At 43.4% G+C, this 26,057-nt stretch overlaps 1 protein-coding gene across 1 annotated transcript in view; it reads right to left on the bottom strand.

The window, feature by feature from the left end:
* Window positions 1-482: 482 nt before the first annotated feature.
* Window positions 483-26,057, bottom strand: part of BMP7 (bone morphogenetic protein 7) — an 80,481-nt gene continuing 54,906 nt past the window's right edge. The window contains exons 2-7 of the mRNA XM_073682775.1: window positions 15,470-15,662; window positions 11,563-11,711; window positions 6,925-7,122; window positions 6,670-6,746; window positions 5,337-5,447; window positions 483-1,172 (exon numbers count right to left, since the gene is read on the bottom strand). Coding sequence (XP_073538876.1) covers window positions 1,023-1,172; window positions 5,337-5,447; window positions 6,670-6,746; window positions 6,925-7,122; window positions 11,563-11,711; window positions 15,470-15,662 — 878 coding nt within the window. The 3' untranslated portion in view covers window positions 483-1,022. The remainder of the gene's footprint in view (window positions 1,173-5,336; window positions 5,448-6,669; window positions 6,747-6,924; window positions 7,123-11,562; window positions 11,712-15,469; window positions 15,663-26,057) is intronic.

A 26,057-nucleotide genomic window follows, 5' to 3' on the forward strand; every position in this document is an offset into this window, starting at 1 on the left:
CGCTCCCCGGTCCTCTATTCACACTTGCCGTCGGGAGATCAGCGGGCCGCTGATCTCCCGACGGTAGCCGCATGGAGGTCAGCGGCGCCGCCGGTCGGGGTCCTTCTGCTGCGAGTAGCCGGGAGATGACCGGCTAGCGCCGGCCATCTCCCGGCTGCATCGCCGCTGACCTCCATGCGGCAGATGAGCAGCTAACAGCCGCCATCTTTTTCTGAAATCACGCGTTGCTGATTGGCCGCGGCCAGACCAATCAGCGACGCGGGATTTCCTGGACAGAAGGACAGACAGACGGGATAAGACGATTATATATATTAGATTCCTGATCTCTGAGCTATGCCAACGTGTCTCTTCTGGAAATTAAGAGAAACCCTGATGACATAACTCAGTGCCCTAGAGACGTGTGTGGGTCTCCACCAATGACCGGTCTCAATCAACCTTCCCTTTGTTGGTAAATCCATCCAAAAACGTGACAATGGGACTGGTTTTAGTACCTCAAGATGTAAAAGGAGACTGATTTATTTCCATTCTGTACAAGGACATGATTCTGAGGCTTTGACACAAGCCGCAGACAACCGGATTAGTATTGTCTTTGTTTATTACTATCACCTTATCTTAAGGAAGGTGTCATGTATGGATGGCTGGTGACTCCAATCAGACCAAAGTCAAATGTCTCCAAATATCAATCATCGTCTTGTGTCGACAGCTAAAAATAAGATTGGATAATCGTCTAAATCCAAGAATATGGTGAACTCCAAACACAAGGCAGAATGTGAAGTGGGCGTATGACTGCAGAATGTTTTATCTCGTCTGCCCCAGAAAATAGTATAGGACACATAATGATTGCGTTTCACTCCTGGGGCAGAACTGGAGCTGGTTCTCCATCCTCGGCTGTGACGGGAAGCTATGTCCAGAATAAGACGAAACACAAGTGGACATGACCTGAGTGGTCGGATCGGACAGATGAGTGCAGGAGGTTGTTCTTCGCTGGTTGGATCGTATATGGCTGTGGATCTTCCTCACTATTAATGACATCCGCAGGTCCTGACCACCATGTTCCTGTATTTTTTAAGTATCACATTAGAGCTGTCGTCAAAATAGAGAACAGATATGGCAGTGAGCTGGGTGGGGGCGCAGCATGGCTTGGGAACCGTGTCCGGATTGATAAAATGAACCTGTGTGGAGATGGAAAAGCAAATGCTGGTTATGAAGCACTTCCCCCCTAAAGCTAATACACAGACATTATGTATATTACTATGTATACATACTGTGATACTACAATTTCCCTCGGGATCAATAAAGTGTATAGTATCGTATCATATCTTATACATAAATATAAATACACAAATTTTTCCACACCCTACACAAAACTTTGGTATGATATTGTGTATATATATATATATATATATATATATATATACACATATACATATATTCTACATATTCCCCCTAAATTCAGGGGGATCAGACTTACTGCTGCGTAATAAACACAATCTTGTGAGAATCAGAAAGAAGATTATGAGAAAACTGCTGCTGCTAGTCTGATGGAACGAGCCTTAGGCCACGGCCCCACTATCATACTATCAGAGAAACAATCAGAGAAAAGGTATAATAGAAACAAGTCACCAATTCTGCATTTATCATCCACTCCTGGTTTTGGCTCCTACTCCTGAGAAGAAATACTGACTGAATACTGATAGTGGGGCTGTGGCCTTAAAGGGACTGTCAGCACAGAATAACTGTTCAAACCCAGCACAGGCACTCGTTGCACCCTTAGTGTGGCCAAACATTTACATGCACCTTCCCACCTACTTGTTTTCCCTCTATTACCACCCACTCTTCTTTGATTGACAGCTCTGGCTTTATAGAGAAAGAGAAGGGCAGAGATAGATGAAAAACAAGTATGTCGGAAGATGCACTTAACCCCTTAAGGACCCTGGGATTTTCCGTTTTTGCATTTTCGTTTTTTGCTCCCCTTGTTCCCAGAGCCAAAGTGTTTTTATTTCTTGGTCAATATGGCCGTCTGAGGGCTTATTTTTTGCGGGACGAGTTGTACTTTTGAATGACATTACTGATTTTACCATACCGTGTATGTGAAAACGGGAAAAAAATTCCAAGTGCGGTGAAATTGCAAAAAAGTGCAATACCACAGATGGTTTTTTTACCACGTTCACTGAATGCTAAAACTGACCTGCCATTCTTATTCTCCAGGTCATTACGAGTTCGTAGACACCAAACATGTACAGGTTCTTTTTTATCTAAGTGGTGAAAAAAATCCAAAGTTTGCTTACAAAAAAAAAAAATGGCGCCATTTTCCAAGACCCGTAGCATCTCCATTTTTTGGGATCTGAGACCGGGTGAGCGCTTATTTTTTGCGCGCCGAGCTGAAGTTTTTATTGATACCATTTTGGGGTAGATCTGATGTATTGATCGCCCGTTATTTTATTGTAATGTTGCGGCGACCAACAAACGTAATTCTGGCGTTTGGAATTTTTTTCTCGTTACGCTGTTTACCGGTCGGATTAATTATTTTTTTATATGGATAGATCGGGCGATTTTGAACGCAGTGATACCAAATATTTGTATGTGGGTTTTTTTTTTTATTATTTTATTTTGAATGGGGCGAAAGGGGAGTGATTTAAACTTTTATATTTTTTTAATATTTTTAAAAACTTTTTTTTTCACTTTTTGCTTGCTTCTATAGTCTCCATAGGAGACTAGAAGCAGCAACTTTCTGATCGCCTCTGCTACATAGAGGTGATGAGCAGATCACCTCTATGTAGCAGAAATGCTCCTGTACTATGAGCGCCAACCACTAGGTGGCGCTCATAGTAATCTTTACATGACAACCACTGGAGTCTGCTGCAGACCCAAGGTTGTCATGCCGACCCATCGGTGACCTGCAATCACATGACGGGGTCACCGATGGGCGGGGTAAGTGACAAGCTTCCGGCGCGGCGATGTTAAATGCCGCTGTCAGAGATTAACAGCGGCATTTAACATGTATACAGCCGCGGGTGGATCGTGATTCCACCCGTGGCTGTTGCGGGCACATGTCAGCTGTAATAATCAGCTGACATGTGCCCGGTTCAGTGTGGGTTCATCTCCGGAGCCCGCGCTGAACAGGAGGTGACAGCCTGGTGCATACTATTATGCCCCAGGCTGTAAAGGGGTTAAATGTTTGGCAGCGCCAAGGGTGCACTGAGCACCTGTGATTGGTTTGAATAGTCTTTCTGTGCTGACGGAGTCCCTTTAAAGTCTCTTTCACCTCCTGGTTTCTGGCAGAGCCAGCTCTCTTCCGTGGGTCACAGTTCTGGTGAGTAGCGGAGCTGTAGTATTAGTAGACCTATAAAGCTCAGCACAAGTCCTGCTGTGACACTTTCAGCTGTCAATGGTTTATTCTGAAATGTGCATTGTTATTACTATATTTAGATACTAGCAGCCCGAGTTCCAAAACAAATACGTTTCTGAAGCTAGAAAAGTGTGCTCTACATAATAAAAACTAACTCAAATTACCCATGTCTATTCACTTTCAGCCTTTTTATATGATAAACAACAAAGTTGTCATAATTAATAAATTAGTAAATGGCATTAAGGAAAACAAAAATAAAATTTAGAAGATTACAGAGACGTTCGCCAATTCAAAAAGTGAATTGCCCAGGGCAGATCGCGTGGAAATCTCTCTGTATGCCTTATCACCTTCAGCTGATCCTGTTAAAATCTCTGCCTCAAGAACATTTCTATTCAATGATGTTACAACTCTTCGTGTACCATTGCAGAGTCCTTGCTTTGTATTCAAATTTCTCAACAACATAATAATGCTGCCCACCTTAAGTTTAAGGCAATGACTTGGCATGCCTGATGGGGTTAAGCTATTTAAAAATTCAATAGGAAAATGTTCCCTTTCATCGTAGTCATCTACAACATCATCGCTCCAACATTAGCTGATGTTTTTCTCGGACTCACCTCAACATTAACCTCTTTATATAATAAGATAGTGATAATACGACACTTTAACAAGCAAAACAGCTCCAGACAGTGAGAGCCATGATTAGAACTCCTCTGGGAGAAGAAGAAGCTGAGGAAGGGGTGATTTTGCAAGATTTATAACAGCAGCTTGTTAGGAGCTAAGAGGCAAGGGGAGCCGAGGTGAGCAGATAATTGTTGTGTATAAATCAATGGGCTAGAGAGAAGTGGCTGGTATGTTAAGAGTTAACCTCGCTCCTGAAATGTAGCTACTGCCCCCCTCTCAGCCTTGGTCTGTGCAGGCACTAGATTCCAGCTGTACACTATGTAAGATAAAATCTCTCATTGCAGGAGAATGACAGCAGATAGAAAAAGCAAGTCAATTGCAAACCTGACTATTTTAATGCTGTTTAACTAGCTAAATCAATTTAATAACATGAGAATACCCCTTTAATTATAGGGAGATGTCAAGAAATCTACATTAAAAACGTTTTTGAAAATAAGAAAAATAGGACTGATTTCTATCAAAACCAGCGCTAAACCCGTCTGCAGGCCGTGTTGTACTACAGCTCATCCCCATCCATTTCAATAGGGCTGAGCAGCATTCTCAGACATATTCCATTGACAGATATGTTTCTGGAAGAAAGCAGCCATGTTTTTATAATCCTCGACAACTTCAATTTAGGGTTTAGACATGTTAAGGCACTTTTTTTTTACTTAATTGCATGTAGTTTGGGTTAAAAATTATTTTTGCAATTGGGTTTCCTTAAGAATTTTGCAGTGTTTGACTTAAGGATTTTTGTTTTCGGGCACATTGCTGGCTGCTCTGCTCTTTGTTGATAGGCTGCAGAGCATGTGACCGCTGAAGCCAATCATTGGGTTCTGTAGCTTACTCACGCCATCTACATCGGCAGAGCTGTTGAAGTCACTGATTGGCTGCAGTGGTCATGTGCACTGATAACACTGGAGCAGCAGGGGAGACACCACGCTGAGAGATTATTCTTTTTAGCAGCTGCAACCGTATACAAAAATGTTAAACCTGAACAATTCATACAACTGAGAATCAGTCAGTTTTGAATGAGAAATTATAAAACTTATCTCCCTTTTTTTGGGCTCCTCTCAGCTGATTTATAACCACATCAAAATTCAACTCAACTTTGATGTGGTCAGTGGTTACAAATCAGCAAAGAAAAAGACAGATAAAAGTGTTACAAACTCCATGTCAGAATAGTAGATTCCCAGTTAACTCATTCGGCAGCCAGTGATGTTTAGTGAAACAAAGAGTCCGTGAAAGCCAAACGGTGCTAACTTTTTAATTTATTTGCAAAAATAATGACCTATATTGCATGTGCATACAAGTATCCTAAACTTACCAGTGTTTGTACGATAGCGTGGTTTGTCGCATTCATGTAGGAATTTAAAGGAAAAGCGCACTCTCCTTCACAGTAATATGCAGCGTAACCTTCGGGAGCGATGATCCAGTCCTGTGTAAAATGGAGCAGATTCTTTACACTAAATCATATGTATTTAGTTAATTTTGAATCTGGTCAATAAGGGTTGATCTCTGACTTTGGCAAAGTAGTACATCTCAATGGTAAATGTTTCCGGGCATTAAGCTATTTGCCTTAAAGGGTTATTCCCATCTTCATAGGTGGATAATGTCGGATAGTGCTTACTTTTGCAATTTACTGTTTATTAAAGTTTGCAGCCATTCTTGAGTTCTTAACACTTTTTTCTTTTGTTTATAGTGCGTTGCCTAGGACACCGACCACCGCTGCTGTCTAGCTTGCAAGCACTGCACTCAATCTGGCCGGGATTAGGTGGTAACTGATCGCTCCGGCGGTTCTGGCCAGTTTCAAAATAGCGCTTCCTAGCTTAATGGAAAAGAGCTTTTAAGCACTGCGCCTGTTCTGCTGACTATCAGCGGTGGTCGGTCTTCAAGGTAACGGAGCTGTACAAAACAAAAGTACTAACATCTCAAAAATGGCTAAAAAATTTAATAAGTAGTAAATTGCAAAAGTGTTGGTATTTACAAGAATGTTGTTTTTTTTAGGCACCTGTCCGGAGCTGAAACGCGTTTGTGTGAATAAAAAATGTAGCTTAAACTCTCTGGATCTCATCCTTTCCATGATCACAGCCCGCACGTCATGATAATCTCCACTTTGCCAAACTGTATTTACTAGAACTATCCGACAATATCCATCAATGAAAATGGGAACAACCCTTTAATGTGTCCACGAAATGTAAGTAACTTGACCCTCCTGCACCAGCACAGAGTGACAGATATCACCATTTGGCCCTAACTTGATGTGGAAAGGCCCAGACTACGACCCAAGACATTATTCATTCTATACTGGTTATAAATTGGAGTGGTCTGTCACTTGGCAGACTGGATGCTAAGTAATGTGCTTCCTAAAAATCTTATGCCTTGTTAAAGGGGTATTCCAGCTGGAAGCATTTATCGGCTGTCCACTGGATAGGCAATAAATAAATGCTAGATCGGTGGGAGTCTGACAGCTGTGGCGACAGGCAGAACGAAAGGCTCCTGCCCCCCTTTCTACCGGCCCATGACCAGGAAGCAGAATGAATGGACTGATGGTCAAACAAGCCGCTCCATGACAGAAACCGCCCAGTGCTGCAAAGGGCAGGTCAGATTTAATCGTGTCTTTGACCCTCAAAAATGAAGAAAAATGAAAATGATTTTACCTGCCATCCCAGGTCCCGAAAACTGACATATAACTCGTGCTTCTTGCAGGACTGCTTCTGATCTGTGCTGGTGTTCTCTGTAGAAATTGAGAAAACATACAGGAAGGTGATTTTAGGCAGGACTGATGCTCCCGATTTGCTAAATCGCCCAAGCTGATCCATCCACCGATTATTCGCTCCCTCCAGCAGGAGGTGAAGTGTTTTTTGACCCTTCATCAGGCAGATATGCACAGTCACTGAAGCTTTTGCACGTACCTGCTATATTTGCCACCCGCAGTGCCTCCTGGTTCTTTGGTCCTTTGGATCGGTTTTGGTTGCGCTGCTTCCCACCTGTTGATCGGATGCTTCGCAGGTGAATCTCTGTAGCTTTAAAGAAGGCCACCATGAACGGCTGCTTGTTGTGAGGTCCATTAGTCCCAACCAAACCGGCTAGTTTAGGGTTGATGCTCTGACCTAATGTACAAAAATGCACATTTTACATGATAGATTGTTAAATATATAGATAAATATTAGAGATACAGTAGATAGGTAGATACACTGCATGGATAAAAGTATTGGGCCCCTTCCACATTACATCTACAGGAGCTTTTAGGACATTCCACTCTGCATTAATATGGAGTTGGTCCCTCTGCAGCTATAACATCTTCCTCTCTTCTGGGAAGAAACTTTGTCATGGAGCACCCAGGGCGCAGCGTTTCTGCTGATGTTAATACATCAGGAGGTCTGTACTGCAGTTATGGAATCAGCAGAGCGTTGATGATTTTTCTGCCCTCTGCTCCTCAGCACTCGGTGACCCCAATCTATAATGTTACGGGGTCTCCACTTCGTGGCTGAGTCGCTGCGGTTCCTTCCACTTCCTAATAATATCACTCACAGCTGATGGGGGAATATTTAGGAGGTAGAAATGTAATGAATGAACTTGTTACACCGGTGGCTCCTACTACAGGACCGCGCTGGTATAAGGGGGCTCTGCACCACCAGCCATTCTGTCACGTTAATAAAGGCAGACGGCATGGTGAGGAGCCAGATAATATACACCAGGGGCGAGGGGCCAGATATAATACACCAGGGGCGAGGGGACGGATATTATAAACCAGGGGCGAGGGGACGGATATTATACACCAGGGACGAGGGGACGGATATTATACACCAGGGACGAGGGGACGGATATTATACACCAGGGACGAGGGGACGGATATTATACACCAGGGACAAGGCGCCGGATATTATACACCAGGGACGAGGGACCGGATATTATACACCAGGGACAAAGGGCCGGATATTATACACCAGGGACGAGGGACCGGATATTATACACCAGGGGCAAGGGGCCGGATATTATACACCAGGGACGAGGAGCCAGATGTTATACACAGGGAGCAATGGTACCAAAGATTACTGATTGGGAAAAATAAGGCCGGATATTATACATCAGGGTCTAGGGACCGGATGTTATATACCCGGGTGAGTGGCTGGATATTATACACCAGGGGCGCGGGGCCGTATATTATACACCAGGGGCAAGGTGCCAGATGTTATACACCAGGGGTGAAGAGTCGGATATCATACACCAGGGGCGAGGGGCCAGATTTTATATACCAGGGGTGAAGAGCCGGATATTATACACCAGGGGCGAGGGGCTGGATATTAAACACCATGAGTGAAGAGCCGGATGTTATACACCAGGGGTGAAGAGCTGGATATTATACACCAGGGGCGAGGCGCTGGATATTATACACCATGAGTGAAGAGCCGGATGTTATACACCAGGGACGAGGGGCCAGATGTTATACACCAGGGGTGAAGAGCTGGATATTATGTACCAGGGGCGAGGGGCTGGATATTAAACACCATGAGTGAAGAGCCAGATGTTATACACCAGGGGTGAAGAGCTGAATATTATACACCAGGGGCGAGGCGCTGGATATTATACACCATGAGTGAAGAGCTGGATGTTATACACCAGGGGCGAGGGGCCAGATGTTATACACCAGGGGTGAAGAGCTGGATATTATATACCAGGGGCAAGGGGCTGGATATTATACACGAGGGGTGAGGAGTCAGATGGTACACACCAGGGGCGAGGCCCTGGATATTATACACCAGGGGCGAGGGGCCGGATGTCATATACCAGGGGAAAGGGGGCAAAAGGCCAGATGTTACACACCAGGGGCAAGGGGACTGATGTAAAAACCAGAATTCAGTGATAAAGACGTGTGTGCCAGTGCTTCTGTCCATATATTATGGATAGGTTGTATAAAACTCAGCTATCAGTACATCACACTTCTTGGCTGTACCCGGTACAGCGCCTGTATTTGCCTTTTTGCGCACGTCTGAGGGATCAGTCACCGGACACCCAATTCCGGCCTGTGTACAGTTAAGTTAGGTAATAAATAAAGCCGCTAACCCCACCGCTGCCTCTGACTTATTCTGAAGGGTTGTGCAGAGTTCACCATCTTTTAACACCAGGAGACACCTCCCCCCAAAAAAAATCGAAAATTGTAAAAACAACAAAAAAAAAGTGAAACCCCCATACAAGTATTACCAGTGTTCCTCAGGAGAATCTTAAATTCCAGCCTAAGGTAATTTATTCAGCGCAGAAAACAAATGCGGCCTGTAAAATGTGTTACTAGATTGTGTGAGATAGGCAGGGGGCAGCTCCCTCGCTCAGCAGCAGGGGTACAGCCGCCGCTGCCAGCAGATCACATAGCGCCAAGACACCACGCACTGCACGCATTTAAAGGGATTGTCCACTTTGATGTAAAGCTTTATATACTTTGCATATCCTTTTATGCTCGCAGTTAGTGAATGGAAACATTTTTATTTCTACATTCAGAGGCTGAAAACCCATCCTCTGCTCACAAATCTGTTGTCTGTTACAATGTGTCAGCGCAGAATGGAGTGAAGGAGCCCGGGATGAGATTTGTGCATCGATGTGATGATCACACAAGGTCGGGGCTGGACAGTTTTCAGTCCTCTGTGGTCGTCACACGACCAGGACAAATTCTAATCCTCCAGATGTAATCAATGAAAGTTTTTATTCAGTGACTGCAAGAAGAAAGTTTGAAAACTGTATGAAATTGATAACAAAAAAAGCCGTAGTCTGCCCCTGAGCATTTTCCATAAAGCAGCAGTCACATCCTGTGACATCTGCTGCCCAGAGCCAGGGGATCGTACAGTACGGCATCTGCGGCAGCGGCGTTAGGACGCACGGCTCACATGTCCGCCTCATTATCCCACCACTTCTTTTTTTTTTTTGTTCCTTTTTTGCTTCTTTCCTGGTAATTTTTTTTATGGGTAAACACAAACTTAACTATCTTCCGGACGCCATTATACTGATAATATCTGCTGCGATTTCCGCACAACACATGTGCTGATCATAGCAAGCAAGTGGGACTACCTGACTTATTAACCCCTTGGCGTCGCAGTCCGTTATTGCTTTCAGGATGTGGCAATTTTTCTCCATTCCTGATTTTTTTTTTTTCCGTCGCTATAAAGGCTTGATTTTTGAAGTATGTCTAGTTACATATGCTAAAAATATGGTGGTCTTTTTATACTCCCTCCCAAAAAATTACTTAACAAATTTTGCCAATTTTTTTTTCACTACAGCAGTACTATTATTGGAACCTTTATTCAGTTTTGTTTTCACAGCATTCATTGTTCAGTAAGAAAGACCCGGTAAAATGATTCTTCAGGTCATTACGATAATGCCGATATCAAACTTGTATCGTTTTTTTTATATTTTAGTTGATAAAAATATTTTGAAGTTTGCAAACAAAATTTTTCTTCATTTATGTCGCCATTTTCTCATTTTTCAATCAATGGAGCTGTTTGAGGGCTTGTTATTTGACGAGCCATGGATATTATCATTACCATTTTATGATACATATGACATTTAATTGCTTTTTTATTTAATTTTTGTGGGAAGGTGCGATGACAATAAAAGAAAGTGGCAGGTGCTGGCTGTATAACAGTCGGCACCTGCCCCACACAGAGCAGTCTCTTCTCTAAACCAGCTCTATACATCCGTACCTGATATAGGATCTACCGCTCGGTCTTGTATTGGAAAGGGGTTTAAAAAAACAACTTTTTTTTTTTTTTTTGCTGCCATATTCTGAGAGCCGTAACTTATTTTTTCATACACATGGAGGTTTTTATTTTCATTTTTGCATTCCTTTTCAACAGAAAAATGGACAATTTTTTTTTACTTACATTTTTTATTAAACTTTTATTTTGGGCTACTAGGGGGCATTGAACATGCAATCATGAAATCATTTGTATATTGCACTGAAGTAGCTTTCACAGGAAGGTTCTATAAAGCTCCATGGCAGCAGCTTTGCAGGACTTTCCTATGGGGATCATTTTTGACTCATCATCCCACTGTTTTATTGCTTAGATTAGTGGCTGTTGATCATGGCATCTACGGGGTTAAATGGTGAGAGTGGCTGATATCTGACACTCATAGGGCTATATATGTCTATTTTGTTTTTGGCTTTTTTTTAAGCAAAGCCATCTAAAAAAATAAATTAAAAAATTTCTTTTCTATAGCAAAACCTTTGTTTGTATGTTCATTTTTTTACTCTGTTTTTGTTCATTCAGGTTTTGAAAAACATCTGATGGAGAAAAAAGAAAGCGCAGGTCATCTTTTCTGATGGAAAAAGAAAACGCTTCAAATTAGGCAATGCTCAATAAGAAAGCTGCAAAAACGCGTCAGGTAAAAAATTAAACTCTTCCAAAACTGCTTCAAGAACTGAAAAAATGTTTCCTGAAGTGGTTTCCACTTAAAAACTTGTCATTTTTGAAAGCCACAAAACAAAACAAACAAAAAAAAAAAACACTGTTTGCACAGAGCCTTAGGGTCCCTTTAAGGAAACGTCGCTCTCTGTCACTCACCATTGTTGCTCTCTACAGACAGCTGCAGGCCAAGGTTTTGCTGCGGGATCAGCACCCAGTGATTGCTGGTGGCGGTAATGTCGAAGACTAACCAGCCTTCTTCCGCTGCCCAAATGGTCCTGGAGTCAAGCAGGAACAGGTCCGAATCCCTAAGGAGATACTGATGGTTAGATGATGGTAAAATGTGTCAACCTGACGTCCATGCTCAGAGAGGACGCAACAGTAACAGAAGCTCAGCTGTGAGAAGTATTAGGCCGGTAGTTTTCAGCTTCCAGATTCAACCAAGGATATATGGTAAGAGATCATAGTCACAATTCTGCATCTTCATCTATATCAACTCTGCACCATGCCAAGATCTCGGCTTGCAGTCAGCAGATGAAAATCTGGTTGTGTGACGCTGACAAGACGACCTGCAGATCTGTGATCATTACATGGAGAGGACCAGGACAGATTCTCATGTTCTGGAAGTAAAAGTGATGCTTCTTATTGACTGACGGCAAGCAGAGATCTTGAAAACAGTGAAGGATTGAAATATAAAGTTAGCGGAAAGGGCAAAACTAATAGTAGAAGTATTGCACTTAAAGGGGTATTCCCATCATTTAGCATACTGCTAGTTTATGCAGTAACAGGGTGATTTTTCCTTCCCTCGGGCCTCTGTAGTCTAAAGGACGAAGTGCCAGACGTCTTTTCTTCTGCTCAGCAGCTGTCATGGGCGAAATGCAGTCCCATTCAAGTTGCTGAACAACTAGCGCTGTGGTCCCTTCTTTCTTCTGATCAGAGGGGGCCAAGCAGTCAGCCCCCTGACTATAAGCCATTACAGTTTGTAATGGAGAAAACCCCTTTAAGTAATGAATTTACATTTCCTATGTAACGGGAGGGGGAGATTTGCACCATTTGCTTGCTGATCGCTGCAGTTTGTGGGTCGCTCTGCATATAACATTTTACATGTTTGGTTATTTAAATCAATTTTGTGCAGCAAAATAGGAAAAAAAAAATCTTTCTTGTTCTCCATCGAGTTTCTGAGTTGGTCAGAGGGGAACAATATCCCCAGCTGAAGCCTTTGGTGTAATGACCTGTACACCGGGCTAGAGAGAGTCATAAACGCTGCTCATAAAAGGTGGATCCAGGTCCATGGCCGCGAGGCGGAGGGAGCTGCAAAGATATTTATTGAAATTCTTTCCGCACACGTTCTCTCTGTGGGGGTCATAAAACATGGCTGCTAGAGATGGCGAGCAAGGCCAAGAATCCCGACACCCGAAAAGTAACTGAAGACGGGCCGAGGACTATTTTACAGGATATGTTTTAGGACACGTTTTCCTACTGGATCTGAGGAGGAAGCAGCCAAAATGTTACCATAAGATGATATAAAGATGTTTGTACAATGTCAAGGAGCATGAAATGAGCAGGAGCAGTATACAAACCCCTGAGCTATGGGTTAAGGGGGAGGATTGATCATTTATAATGCAAACTCACTGAATAGGTCTAGTAAGGGATGTAACAAAGTCCAGGCTCCTACCCTAACTTACCCTGTAGAGTTATGTCCTGTATTATACTCCAGAGCTGCACTCACTATTCTGCAGGTGGAGTCACTGTGTACATACATTACATTACTTATCCTGTACTGATCCTGAGTTACATCCTGTATTATACTCCAGAGCTGCACTCACTATTCTGCTGGTGCAGTCACTGTGTACATACATTACATTACTTATCCTGTACTGATCCCGAGTTACATCCTGTATTATACTCCAGAGCTGCACTCACTATTCTGCTGGTGGAGTCACTGTGTACATACATTAGATTACTGATCCTGTACTGATCCTGAGTTACATCCTGTATTATACTCCAGACCTGCACTTCCAGCGGTCGAGTATTTCTTCTTCAGCGGGTTAGATCGCACTCAATAAACTCTACTTGACGGACCATCCTGCTTTTTTGACTAAGTCTTTGGCCTGACTGATGGGACTATCTTAATTTACTTCCAATGCACATTTTAAGCATTGTAATCTCCACTACTTGAATTATTTTATTACATTTTGGCATTTCTGGCCACACTATAAAGTATTTCTATGACAAATTGTTCAGATGTTATGGACCTGGCAAAGGACATGATGGCAGCCATGCTGTCTTCACTTTGCAGCCCCACCATTAAGACAACCAATAAGGGGACATAAATGTGCAATTAGGGGTTAGGAGTCACCCATTAGAGATCGGAGAGACAGCCAAGATCATTGCTGGCTGAAAAAGCCATCGGTGATGTGTGGCGCCCCTGAGGGTTCAGTCGCCACAGAGGTACTGCACCTCACCCAGAGGTGTGGCATCTCCTCCTCTCAGGTAAGGATGGAGTTCTGCCCGGGACCCTAACACCTGCACTCAACACTACACTACTCCAGGCCGGCTGGAAGGGCATTATGCACTGCTTTCTGCTGGCCCCGTCCCTGGCTGGAGTGGGAGGAACCAAAGTGAGGGGGAACCATGTAGTGGGTGTGGGTGGAGGACGCAGACCAGGGGAGCACTTAAAGAAGATACACATATATACACATATATATATATATATATATATATATATATATATATATATATATATATATATATATATATATATATATATATATATATATATACATACATACACATACATACATACATACATACATATATATATATATATATATATATATATATATATATATATATATATATATATATATATATATATATATATATATATATATATATATATATATATATATATATGGGAAGCCATCTTTTAGGAGGGGAAGAGAGAGAGTCGGACGGAGAGGGAGTGAGAGGACGTGAGGAGCGGTGGCTCTTCAGGAGCTCCGCTCGGGAGGCAGGTTTGGCCTGTCATGCCCAAGATTGAGAGAGGAGTGGGAGCAGGAGGAAGGCTCCAGGAACAGAAGGGATCCCAGGGGGTACGGTGAGTGCAGGACGGCACCCGTATGCCCGAATCTGCCAGACGGTGGAGGGATCAGGCCGCAAGAAGGGAACCGGTCCCTGGACTAGCCGAGTTACTTTAGGTCTCAGCTAGAAAACCGGAGGCTTCTGCACTTTCAAGGTGCAGTTGCCACATCTGCACCTAAGTCGCCGAAAAGGTCACCAAGTAAGGTCCGGGAACTCCAAGTTGCTCAGAGGGATCCCAAGGTACCTGATCGGGACTTTGTGTGGTGGGGCGCAGGGCAGGAGGGAGAGACCCAGCGCGGGAAGTCGGCTAAGAAAGGAACATACAGAAAGGGGTCCCGTTAAGTGCCCTTGAGATACTTGAGGGAGTGCTGAACCCCTGCCTGGTTAACGCAGCGCGACGTGGGAGGCTGTCACCTGTACAGTGCAACCTGAGGAACTTAACAACTGTGAGTAAACTCGGACGACTGCACCCCACTGTCTCTGTCAGTTATTGCTGCTGCGCCATCGCTCCTGCACTACAACGCCCAGCATCACCATTTACACCTACACTGCCCTGGAGCTGAGCTCTGCCTGTGGAGAGCCGCACCAACCCAGCTGCCCTAACATCGGCTCCAGAGGTCTGCAGCAGCGCTGGTACCCATTACCAGGAGCCACAGGTGGCGTCACGAGACAAAACAGTTTATCATCCCTTCAAGCAACAACCCCTTTTTAAGACCCTAGGGTACGGGCCCGGGAGCCGACCGCCGTGACATCCCAAGAAGGTAAAGGCCCGAGTACCGAGTCCCCCATATCCCCCTGGGCGAGTCAGATCCCCTCTGTGAACCAGAGCAGAAAACCGCTGCAGAGAGCAGGACTTTAATGGATACCGTGCAATACTTTATTTTCCCTAACAAATTCAGCACCTGTACCCATCAGATGATTTCTGGGAGACCCATAAAACAAGGGAAAACCCCTCTGCGGTTTCTCTCAGGACCTCACTTACTTTCCTTGATGTTCCTGAAGAACTTGATAGATGCTGATCTGAAAGGTCTCATTGTCAAACCGCTCTCGAATATAATCCTTATATATCCTGAATTCAGCCGCTGTCACTGCTTCGCCCTCTGGGATTTTGGCGAGATCGAACCGGAACTCGCGGTGGTGACGTCTCCGGTGAAAGAACTCTTTATCGTGCTCCACTAAAAGATAAAGAAAGACGGAATGCAGACGGGGGAATAAAGAGTCACAGACATTAAAGTATAGCCCCAACAACAAAATACTTTTATCGTTTACTAAGAGATTTACATCAAGTCTTATCCTGAGAACCCCGAAACAGAGGCCTTTTAGTCCTGTTGGAAGTCTTGCTTAGAGGGAACTTGTCAGCGACAAAAATGCTATTTACCTCCAGATGTAGTAGTGATCAGCAGGTAAAAGAGTATTTAAATCATGTTTGGCCGGCAGTGGATACAGGGAGAAAATGAAAACGTTTTTTCCTCCCTGCAGACGCTGGCTTCCTGTCAGCCCGGCACACACACACTGGAGAGCGGGCTGAAAATCATTGTGCCGGGAAGTGATTAGAGCACGATCACTGTATAGTGAGTGGTGACTGTAACCGCTCCCTGCACCACACCAAAGACTGGAAGTGAGTAGCTACAGGGTTAATAAAACTTCATTTTCTCCCTGTAGCCGCCGCTCCAGGGTGCAGTTTACTTGCAGATTACTACATAAGGTAAATATCAATTTTGTAGCGTGCAAATTTCATTTTAAAAGCAGATTTTTGCTATGCAATCTGAGAGCAGAATTATGTAGAGACAAAAACCCTGATTCCAGCAATGTATCACTTATTTTACTGGGTGCAGCAGTTGTTATAGGATCACAGTTTCTTAGTTGCAGATCTAGCAGAGCTCGGAATGCTGAGCTTTGTATAACTCCGCCCACACCTCTGATTGGCAGCTTTGAATGTCCACTGTGCATAGTCAGAAAGCTGCTAATCAGTGGTGGGGGTGAGGTTGGACCAGGAGGCACAAGAGACTTAGTCCTCTAATGATAATCTCCTACTGATAAAACACTGATTGTATTTAAACATCAAAACACAGCCTAGTAAGTGACACATTGCTGGAATCAGAGTCTCAGCCCCTACATCATGCTGCTATCAGATTACATAGCAAAACCTGCTGACATATTCCCTTTAAGGGTTGGACACTGACTTACATGGTAGCTATTCCCAATAGATGGCACTAAAGAGACAGTTTTCTTTCTCTGGAAAGAAAGCTAATTTGCATATCTTTTTCCCAGAACGCACTGCTTGGACTCCCAAAGCTAGTTGGCAATCTCTATAAGGTGAAACAGTACTCCTAGATCTCTGTCAAAAAGCCTCTCACCCAGTAAACCAGTACCCTGCTCTGTACTGACAAGGGGGGGACGGCGACACCGAGGGCAACTGATCGGTGGGTGTCAGACCCTAAGGATAGGTCATCAATGCTAAAGTAGTGGACAACCTCTTTAAGGCTTGGACATTGACTTTTAGAGTAGCTGCTCCCAATGAGTGGCACTAGAGAACCAGCTTTTTATTCTGGAGGATAGCTCATTTGCAATCTTTTTTTTAGAGAACACCATTTAGACTATAAGACTCCCTAAGCCGTCTCCATAAGGTAAAACAGTAATCGAAGACATCCATTATAGGCCTCTCATCCAACCAACCACTATCCTACTTAGCTGTATGCGCATATGGGTACATTTTATCTTTGGTTAGGCTAAATTTGCTAAGTCATTAAGCAAGTCTCATTAAGTGGTTATTCCCATCTTCATATATGGATAACAAGTACTTTTGCAATTTATTACTTATTAATATCACAAGAACAACTGCAAATTTTAACATTTTTGTTTATTGTTCATTGCCTAGGAAACCAATCACTGCTGTTCTCTAGCTTGTACACACTTTGCTGGAGCTGGCCAATATTAGAAGGTAACAGCGCTCTTTTCGGCAATCTTGGCCAGTTTCAAAACAGTGCTTACAAGCTCAATAGAAAAATAACTTGTAAGCACTGCACATGTTCTGCTGTCTGGCAGTGGTGGTTGGTCTCCAAGGTAACAAGCGGTCAACAAAAAAGAGTTAATATCTCAAGAATGGCTACAAATTTTAATTAGCAGTACATTGCTTGAATTTACAAGAAATATTTGCCATGAACCATATATGAAGATAGGAATGATCATTTAAAGGCTAAAACAATGCTGTATAAGATATATACTCTCCTTATGCAGGAGACCTACTTATTGTGACTACAAATACGTTCAAAGCTGCAGTCAAAATTTTTTTGCTGTAGCTATTTCTCACATCTTTGCAGCCCCCTTATCATTCAAGGTCATAGAGAAATGATCTGTTGCATTGCGGTAGATCTGTGAATACTGTAGTCATAACCAGAGCTATATTCACAATTCTGCTATTTTCTTGCCTCCTCTCTGGCTAGTGGGAGAATATACACCTCGCAGAGTGAATCCGCTATGGGTCGACCTTTCTAATGTACGGGTGAGACCAGTAATCATTGCCGCCCCTTTATGTTTCGCTATTGTGAGGAAATAACAGATACACGCAACCGACTTTCCAACACAAATGTTATGGTCTTATTTAATGTTCAATTTGTATTTTGTGTAATAGGAAACGGAAAAAAAAATTCCACAAGTTATTGAAGCTGGCATCCATGCTGCTGGCGGCTAATGACCCGCTCCACCTTCTGAATGATGGAAGCTGCAGATCCTATGTGACTGTTTTGGCCGCGCCTTTCCTGTAATATTTCCTCCACGGCTTTTTACGATATTTTAATGTTCTGCTGGTGACCTTGGCTGTAGTCCCCATAAGCACATCAAAGTCTCAAACACCCAAAATAAACAGCTCCTCAGCCCAGGCCAGTGGCTGTGCCAGTCTCTTGAAATTTACACATTTATCAATCGGTGGACAGAAGTCTGCTAACAGAGAAGCCAAACTCTGGGATCCAGAGTTTATTTATGGAGGGAGTTAGTGATCTGGAACGAGGTCTTCATCTCCCTCCTCCTGCCATGTGTGGGCAAAGCCCAGGTGTTTAAATGCACAAAAATATCTGTACTGCAGAACCAAGGTGCTCAAGAGTCACACTTAACCACGGGTCATGTTTCAGGAACCTGACGGACAAATGAGGTTTTGGATGGGAGAAATACTATCCTATAGACTAGGACTTATTATCTTCTGTCTCCTAATAATGGCATATTATATATACAGTTGAAACCAGAAGTTTACATACACTATATAAAGACACATATACATGTTTTTCTCAATATCTGACATGAAATCAGAATAAACCTTTCCCGTTTTAGGTCAATTAGGATTACCATAATTTTTAGTATTTGCCAAATGCCAGAATAATGAGAGAGAGAGAATGTTTTAAGGCATTTTTATTACTTACTGCAAAGTCAAAAGTTTACATACACTAAGATTACTATGCCTTTAAACTATTCTGGACTGACCATATGATGATGTCAGGTGTTTGGAAACAGGATAAGTTTTTTGGCAACATCGGAGTTAATTAGAGACACATATGTGGATGTATTTTAATGCAGACCTGAAACACACTGCTTCTTTGTGTAACACCATGGGAAAGTCTAAAGAAATCAGCCAAGATATCAGGAAGAGAATTGTGGACTTGAACAAGTCTGGCTCATCCTTGGGTACAATTCCAAAGATACCTGAAGGTGTCTCGTTCATCTGTACAAACAATTATACGCAAGTACAAACAAGATGGGAATGCCCAGCCATCATACCGCTCAGGAAGGAGACGGGTTCTGTGTCCCAGAGATAAATGTGCCTTGGTCCGACATGTGCATATCAACCCAAGGACAAAAGCAAAAGACCTTGTGAAGATGATGGCAGAAGCTGGTAAGATTGTGTCAATATCCACAGTGAAACGAGTACTGTATCAACATGGGCTGAAAGGCCTCTCTGCCGGGAAGAAGCCATTACTCCAAAATAAACAAAAAAAAGCCAGATTAATGTTTGCAAATGCACAAAGGAACAAAGTCCTTAATTTTTGGAGACATGTCCTGTGGTCTGATAAAACTAAGATTTAACTTTTTGGGCATAATGACCATCGTTACGTTTGGAAGAAAAAGGGAGAAGCTTGGAAGCCTATGAACACCATCCCAACTGTGAAACACGGGGGTAGCAGCATCATGTTGTGGGGTTGTTTTGCTGCAGGAGGGACTGGTGCCCTTCACAAAATAGATGGCATCATGAGAAAAGAAGATTATGTGGCAATACTGAAGCAACATCTCAAGACATCAGCCAGGTAGTTAAAGCTTGGGCGGAAATGCGTCTTCCAAATGGACAATGACCCGAAGCATACTGCCAAAATGGTAACAAAGTGGCTTAAGGATAACAAAGTCAAAGTTTTGGAGTGGCCATCACAAAGCCCTGATCTCAATCCTATTGAAAATTTATGGGGAAAGCTGAAAAGGCAGGTGCGAGCAAGGTGACCTACAAACCTGGATCAGTTACACCAGTTTTGTCAGGAGGAATGGGCCCAAATTCTGACCAACTATTGTGAGAAGCTTGTGGCAGGATATCCCAATACTAATGAAATGTATGTAAACTTTTGACTTTGCAGTAAGTAATAAAAATGGCTTGAAACATTCTCTCTCTCATTATTCTGGCATTTGGCAAATATTAAAAATTATGGTAATCCTAACTGACCTAAAACAGGAAAGGTTTATTCTGATTTCATGTCGGATATTGAGAAAAACATGAATATGTGTCTTTTTATATAGTATATGTAAACTTCTGGTTTGAAATGTATCTATCTATCTATCTATCTATCTATCTATCTATCTATCTATCCAGAGCCTTGTGAAAGTATTTGGTCCCCTTGAACTTTTCTACCTTTTGCAACATTTCTGGCTTCAAACATAAAGATATAAAATTCTAATTTTTGGGGGAAGAATCAACAAGTGGGACACAATCGTGAAGTGGAACGAAATTTATTGGATATTTTAAACTTTTTTTAAAAATTAAAAACTGAAAAGTGGGGCGTGCAATATTATTCAGCCCCCTTGGTCCCAACCCCATTTATAAGGCAAGAAATTCCACTTATTAAACCTGACAGGGCACACCTGTGAAGTGAAAACCATTTCTGGGTGACTACCTCTTGAAGCTCATCAAGAGAATGCCAAGAGTGTGCAAAGCAGTCATCAAAGCAAAAGGTGGCTACTTTGAAGGACCTAGAATATAAGACATATTTTCAGTTGTTTCACACTTTTTTGTTAAGTATATAATTCCACATGTGTTAATTCATAGTTTTGATGCCTTCAGTGTGAATGTACAATTTTCAAAGTCATGAAAATACAGAAATCTCTTTAAATGAGGTGTGTCCAAACTTTTGGTCTGTACTATATAAATCTCAAAAGAAATGAAAGGTTTTGCAAACGGTCATCCAATTTTAGACACAAGTTGTAGGAGAAGAGGTAAATCTGTTAAGGCTTGTCGTCAGCATGGCTGCCACCTTGAATGTTGCCATCTTGGATTCATCTTCAGTTTTTTAAATGGGAAGTTATGTGTGTGACATATCAAATTAGTAAAAAATTTCACAAGTGTCATCAAATCACAAAAGATTACCTCCAATGCCACAAAATCAGGCCTCGTATTACCCGCAATGCAGTGGCTAAATGTCTTGACCATTTCCGAAACAAACCAATAAACGGAAAACAAGATAATCAAAAAAAACATTAAGGATGTGATTGTTATCCTGGCCTGATTCAGCAAACGGCCGTACTATAGCACTCGCCATCTGTCCGGCCTCAATTCAGCAAATTTTTGCACCCATACAAAATTCAAATTCTGCAATTCTTCAGCACCTGACCGAGAACGACCCAGACCGACGGACGCATCAGCAACTTCAGATAAACCCTCATTTTTCATATCACTTGCTGTTCAGTGATGGTGGTTTGGTCCCTGCCCTGCAGGTAATGGAAGGCCTGTTTTGATGGCGTTGGTCGAAATCCTCAGGGCTGACATGAGTACTTCGTTCACCAGAGGATGATCTCAACATGTTCCGCTTGGGATAACGCCATCCTTTCATATCGCTTGGACACACAAACAATCACTGTTGTACAATGACATAGAATAACATGAAGAAGACCATTTTTTCTCTGGTGAAATTCGTTACCAGTTTTATGTGTCACCTATGTAACGTCTTATTTGAAGAACTGACGTTGAATCCAAGATAACGACACCCATGATGGACACCATATTGGGGACATTTTCCCTCTTCCCTCACAGCTTGTGTGGGTCACCATCTGCCAAACGGTTTTCATTCTATATGTTTCCTTACTTTTAAGTCACTATTCATATATATTCGCAGTTTTGTGATGCGTTGTTTGGATGCGCAACTTTTGCAGGTGAAACATTCTTTTTTTACATGCTTCACCCATAGAAACCACATTGGTACATTACCATATCGCAATGGAGGAGCACAGATTCTATATGTTGTGAGGCAGTGACCGGGATCATATACGAGGGACGTTATATATCCCCCAGAATGTGTACAGAGTCCTATTAAATCCATTGGAGTGCATTGCAGTCACAAACTCACCTGTGGCTGCAATACAGGAATGAAGGTGAGCATTGACCTGGTCAGGCTATCTGGCTAAGGCAGATTAGTAAAACCCGGCAGGACCTTCATTTCTTGGAGGAGGTTACAGGAAGGCAGCGGGGCAGCCTCCTCCCTCCAACAAGGGTTTTCCAGTGGCTCTTGCCACAGGTCCTTTAAAAACCCTGCAGTAAAGATTAGTGTAGTTCAGTGTTGGGACCTGATAAGAGCATAGCAGGAACACTCGGCGGATCTGTGAGTAGCTGAACCCACGCCTGGGAAGGCTCTGCACCAGTCAGGCTCTGAGCGGCCGGGCGCGGCCGTTGCCCACGGCAACCATTGTGTATGTGTAGCGCCCCGAGGGTTCGGTTGCTACAGGGGTATTGCACCTCAACCAGAGGTGTGATATTCCACTCCCAGGTAAGGATGGAGTGTGGACCAGGGCTCAGTTAGCTGCATACACACACACTCACCCCATTTCCGGGGGACAGCTCGACGGTGCTCCCATATAATTGCAGGCACAACTGACCATGTCCCTGGCTGGAGTGGGGAGTGGGGTGAGAACCCAGTGATGTAGGAGCAGTAGGGGACGGTTTCTGGAGCATAGGAAGGAGCTCATGAGGTGCAGGTCACCTGAGCTCAGACACAGAGAAGCAGATAAAAGGTGGGAGCCATCTTAGTTCAGAGAAGAAAGAGAGCTGACAGGGAGCTGTGGCTCAGCCTGAGCTCAGCTCCACGAGGCAGGCCTGGAGAGAAGGCCGGGGCCAGAGAGGAGAAGAGGAGAAGGAGAAGGAAGGAAAGAGGAGAGACAGAGGAGTAGAAAGGCTTCAGAAACAAGAAGGCAGAAGGGACCCTAAGAGAGCAGAACGGACAGCAACCGTTGCAAGCCCGCGTTATATAAGGTGAAGGGTCAGGCCGCGGAAGGGTACCGGATTCCCAAGTTGGTGGAGGTAAATCATCCCTCAGCCAAGAACCGGAGATCGTGATCATTTATTGGTGCGACCCCTTGCTACACCCGCTAGGAAGGCACCACATAGGGTCAAGGAAACTGGCGCCAAGTTTTACCAGAGAAGGCCCGAGGCAGCCGGACAGAAGCGTGGTCACTGGTGGGGCACGAGAGGCCAGAGAAAGGATAGAAGGGGGTCCTGTGCCACACTCCTGAACTGCCTGGGGGTTGACCGAGCCCCTCACCTGGTGGACGCAGCACGGCTTGGGCAGTCATTGCTGACAGAAGTGACTTGGATATCAACTGTGAGTAAAAGGCCTGAACTGCACCATTGGACTCTGTGTGATTTCTGCTGCGCCTGCACCATCACCCCCAGCATCCACTTACACTGCCCTGAGGCTACACTCTTCCCGTGGGGAGTTATCCTATCCCTGTGCTGCACACCAACACCAGCCTCAGCGGTCTGCCTTGCAGCGGCGGTCATCCCTGACCGCAATCCACGGGTGGCGTAGTCGGACATTCAAAACACTGATAAATAGACTGCCACAATTTGGTCTGACCACCCTGAGCCACGGGGTCGGGTTGCCACTACTACCCCCAGCATCGCACAGAAGCCCGGTCCCGGGTGCCCCACGGCCCAGGGGCTGAGTCATATGGACTTCTGTTAACCCGGCTGCGAACTGGAGGACTTTCTGTTAACCCGTGAGTTGCTGAAATAAAAGCTGTTTATGTTGGACTTGCTTGAGTCACTGCCTCAGTTACTGCACGGTGTGAACACCGCTGCCTTACAATGTATTATGCTTATATAGTGCTGAAGTATTCTATAGCAGACATCATCATCACTCACTGTCCCCATTGGGGCTCGCAATCTATATTTTCCATCAGTATTGCTCTAGACTTTGGCAAAAAAGTAGAGTATCCTAAGAAAACCCACGCAAACACGGGCAGAACATACAAACCCCATACAAATGTTGTCCTTGGTTGGATTTAAACCTAGGACCCCAGTACTGCAGGAGGACAGTGCTAACCATTGGGCTTTTTAACCTGATACATTTCTATGTAAGAGAAGGACACTTAAAAGGTAGTATCTTTCTAGACAACCCCAATGTACAGACCATATTAGGAATATATTTGGACTTATAACGTTGAGATTGTTGATATTGTTCAACAATTTTTGTTTTCAAGCCCTCAGATAGTTCTCTTCTCTTTCTGTTCTTCATGCTTAGTGTGGTACACACAGAAACAATGCAAAGATTGAGTCAACTCCTCACCTTTTTATCTGGTTTCAGGTGTGATTTTCACATTGCCCACACCAATTACTTTTCACAGGTGAGTTTGAATGACATCACATACTTGAAACAAAGTTGTGTACTCACATTTTTGGAAAGGTGCCAACAATTTTGTCTTGCTCATTTTTGGGATTTAGTGTCAAATTAAGTCCAATTTGCCGTTTTGCCTCCTGATGGGCTGCAGGGACCAGCGGAGACACAGCGCTGACATTGCTAGAATGGGGCCAATCTAGGAGGTAATGTTTTTTTTTTTTCTCCATTTATTTTGTCAGGGGCACTTTAGCATTTAAGATGGGGGTTGTGGAAAAGTTAATAAATAGCTATCTAGACTTTTCACTTTCCGTGTTTTTATACGGACTGTGTGTCCATGAAAAACAAATGGAGACATGTTCATTTTTTTTCCAGCAGCATAGATGACAAAGGCCAATACAAGTCTATGGGTTGTCGAGTAGTTAATAACCCCTTTAATATCTATGTAGACTTTGCACTTTCCCCTAGAAACCTACTGCCTTATTATCATTACCCTACTCTAAATGAACAGAGGGTTACTGTCCTGTGCCTTTAAATTTCCCTCCCAGCTCAGAGCCTCTTAAGGACTGGTTTTTAATAACCCTGTTGCCATTACAGGCGATGCTGTCATCTAAGCGGAGACCGCTAATGACCATGTGGATTTACGTGGAATGGGTTAATTGCGCAATCCCGCTCCAAATGGCCCTATTAACCCCATCTGCCCATCCCACGTAGCATATACATTATGACTCAATTCCCCTAATGACCAGATGTCAAAGAAAATCGCAGGAGAATGGGCTTCAATGTAAATGAAACGCTTAAATCTCAGCACATGAGCGGCTCTTAAGCAAACAATCAAATCTTTGTAAACTGAAAAATATGGGATGGATTCAATTAGCCCCCAGGCCAGAGGAGGGGGGAGATTTCTTCATGTTTACCCATGCTACCTATTACCGATTGTATGTAATAAGACATCCTTGACTACAAGAGACTTCAATTTTGCAAATCTGCGCTGACGGATCAGGCTTTTCAGGGCACAGCTGGTTTCAAGCATTTCAGAAGTAAATGAAATCAAATGAGAATTTATAATCCATCCTGGAGTCTGGATTCCATCATCCTGAAATCATTACGCAGCAAAGCGCAGGTGCAAGACACGGAGAAAGGTTTCTTCTCTCCCCACATAATACTGTAGATCGGTATCTCTGCCCTGGAATCAAAGTCTTCTCATAATGTGTAAAACCTCTAAGATGTCAAAGGAATGGTTGTCCTTTAAAGGGGTATGCACACACAAAAAAAACTTCTCCTGTAACGATCCTGGGGTGCAACTACATTATACTCCAGAGCAGCACTCACTATTCTGCTGGTGGAGTCACTGTGTATATACATTACATTACTTATCCTGTACTGATCCCAAGTTACATCCTGTATTATACTCCAGAGCTGCACTCACTATTCTGCTGATGGAGTCCCTGTGTACATATATTACATTACTTATCCCGTACTGATCCTGAGTTACATCCTGTAGATCTTTTATTATAAAAATGAAAAACATAACAATAATAATAACAGAAACATAACAAAATTAACAACCCCAAAATAAACAATGTAATGAAACTGGTCCAGCCGCTCCCTCTCTCCTCACACACATATTATACATATATACACAATAATAACTACTCATATTACAGACTTCTGGTCCGGTTACCAAAGAAAATAATAACCACAAACAATAAATAAAAT

Source organism: Phyllobates terribilis, unplaced genomic scaffold (genome assembly GCF_046119375.1).
Source record: "Phyllobates terribilis strain yellow unplaced genomic scaffold, ASM4611937v1 Scaffold_5__5_contigs__length_657084704, whole genome shotgun sequence".
Classification (NCBI taxonomy): Eukaryota; Metazoa; Chordata; class Amphibia; order Anura; family Dendrobatidae; genus Phyllobates; species Phyllobates terribilis.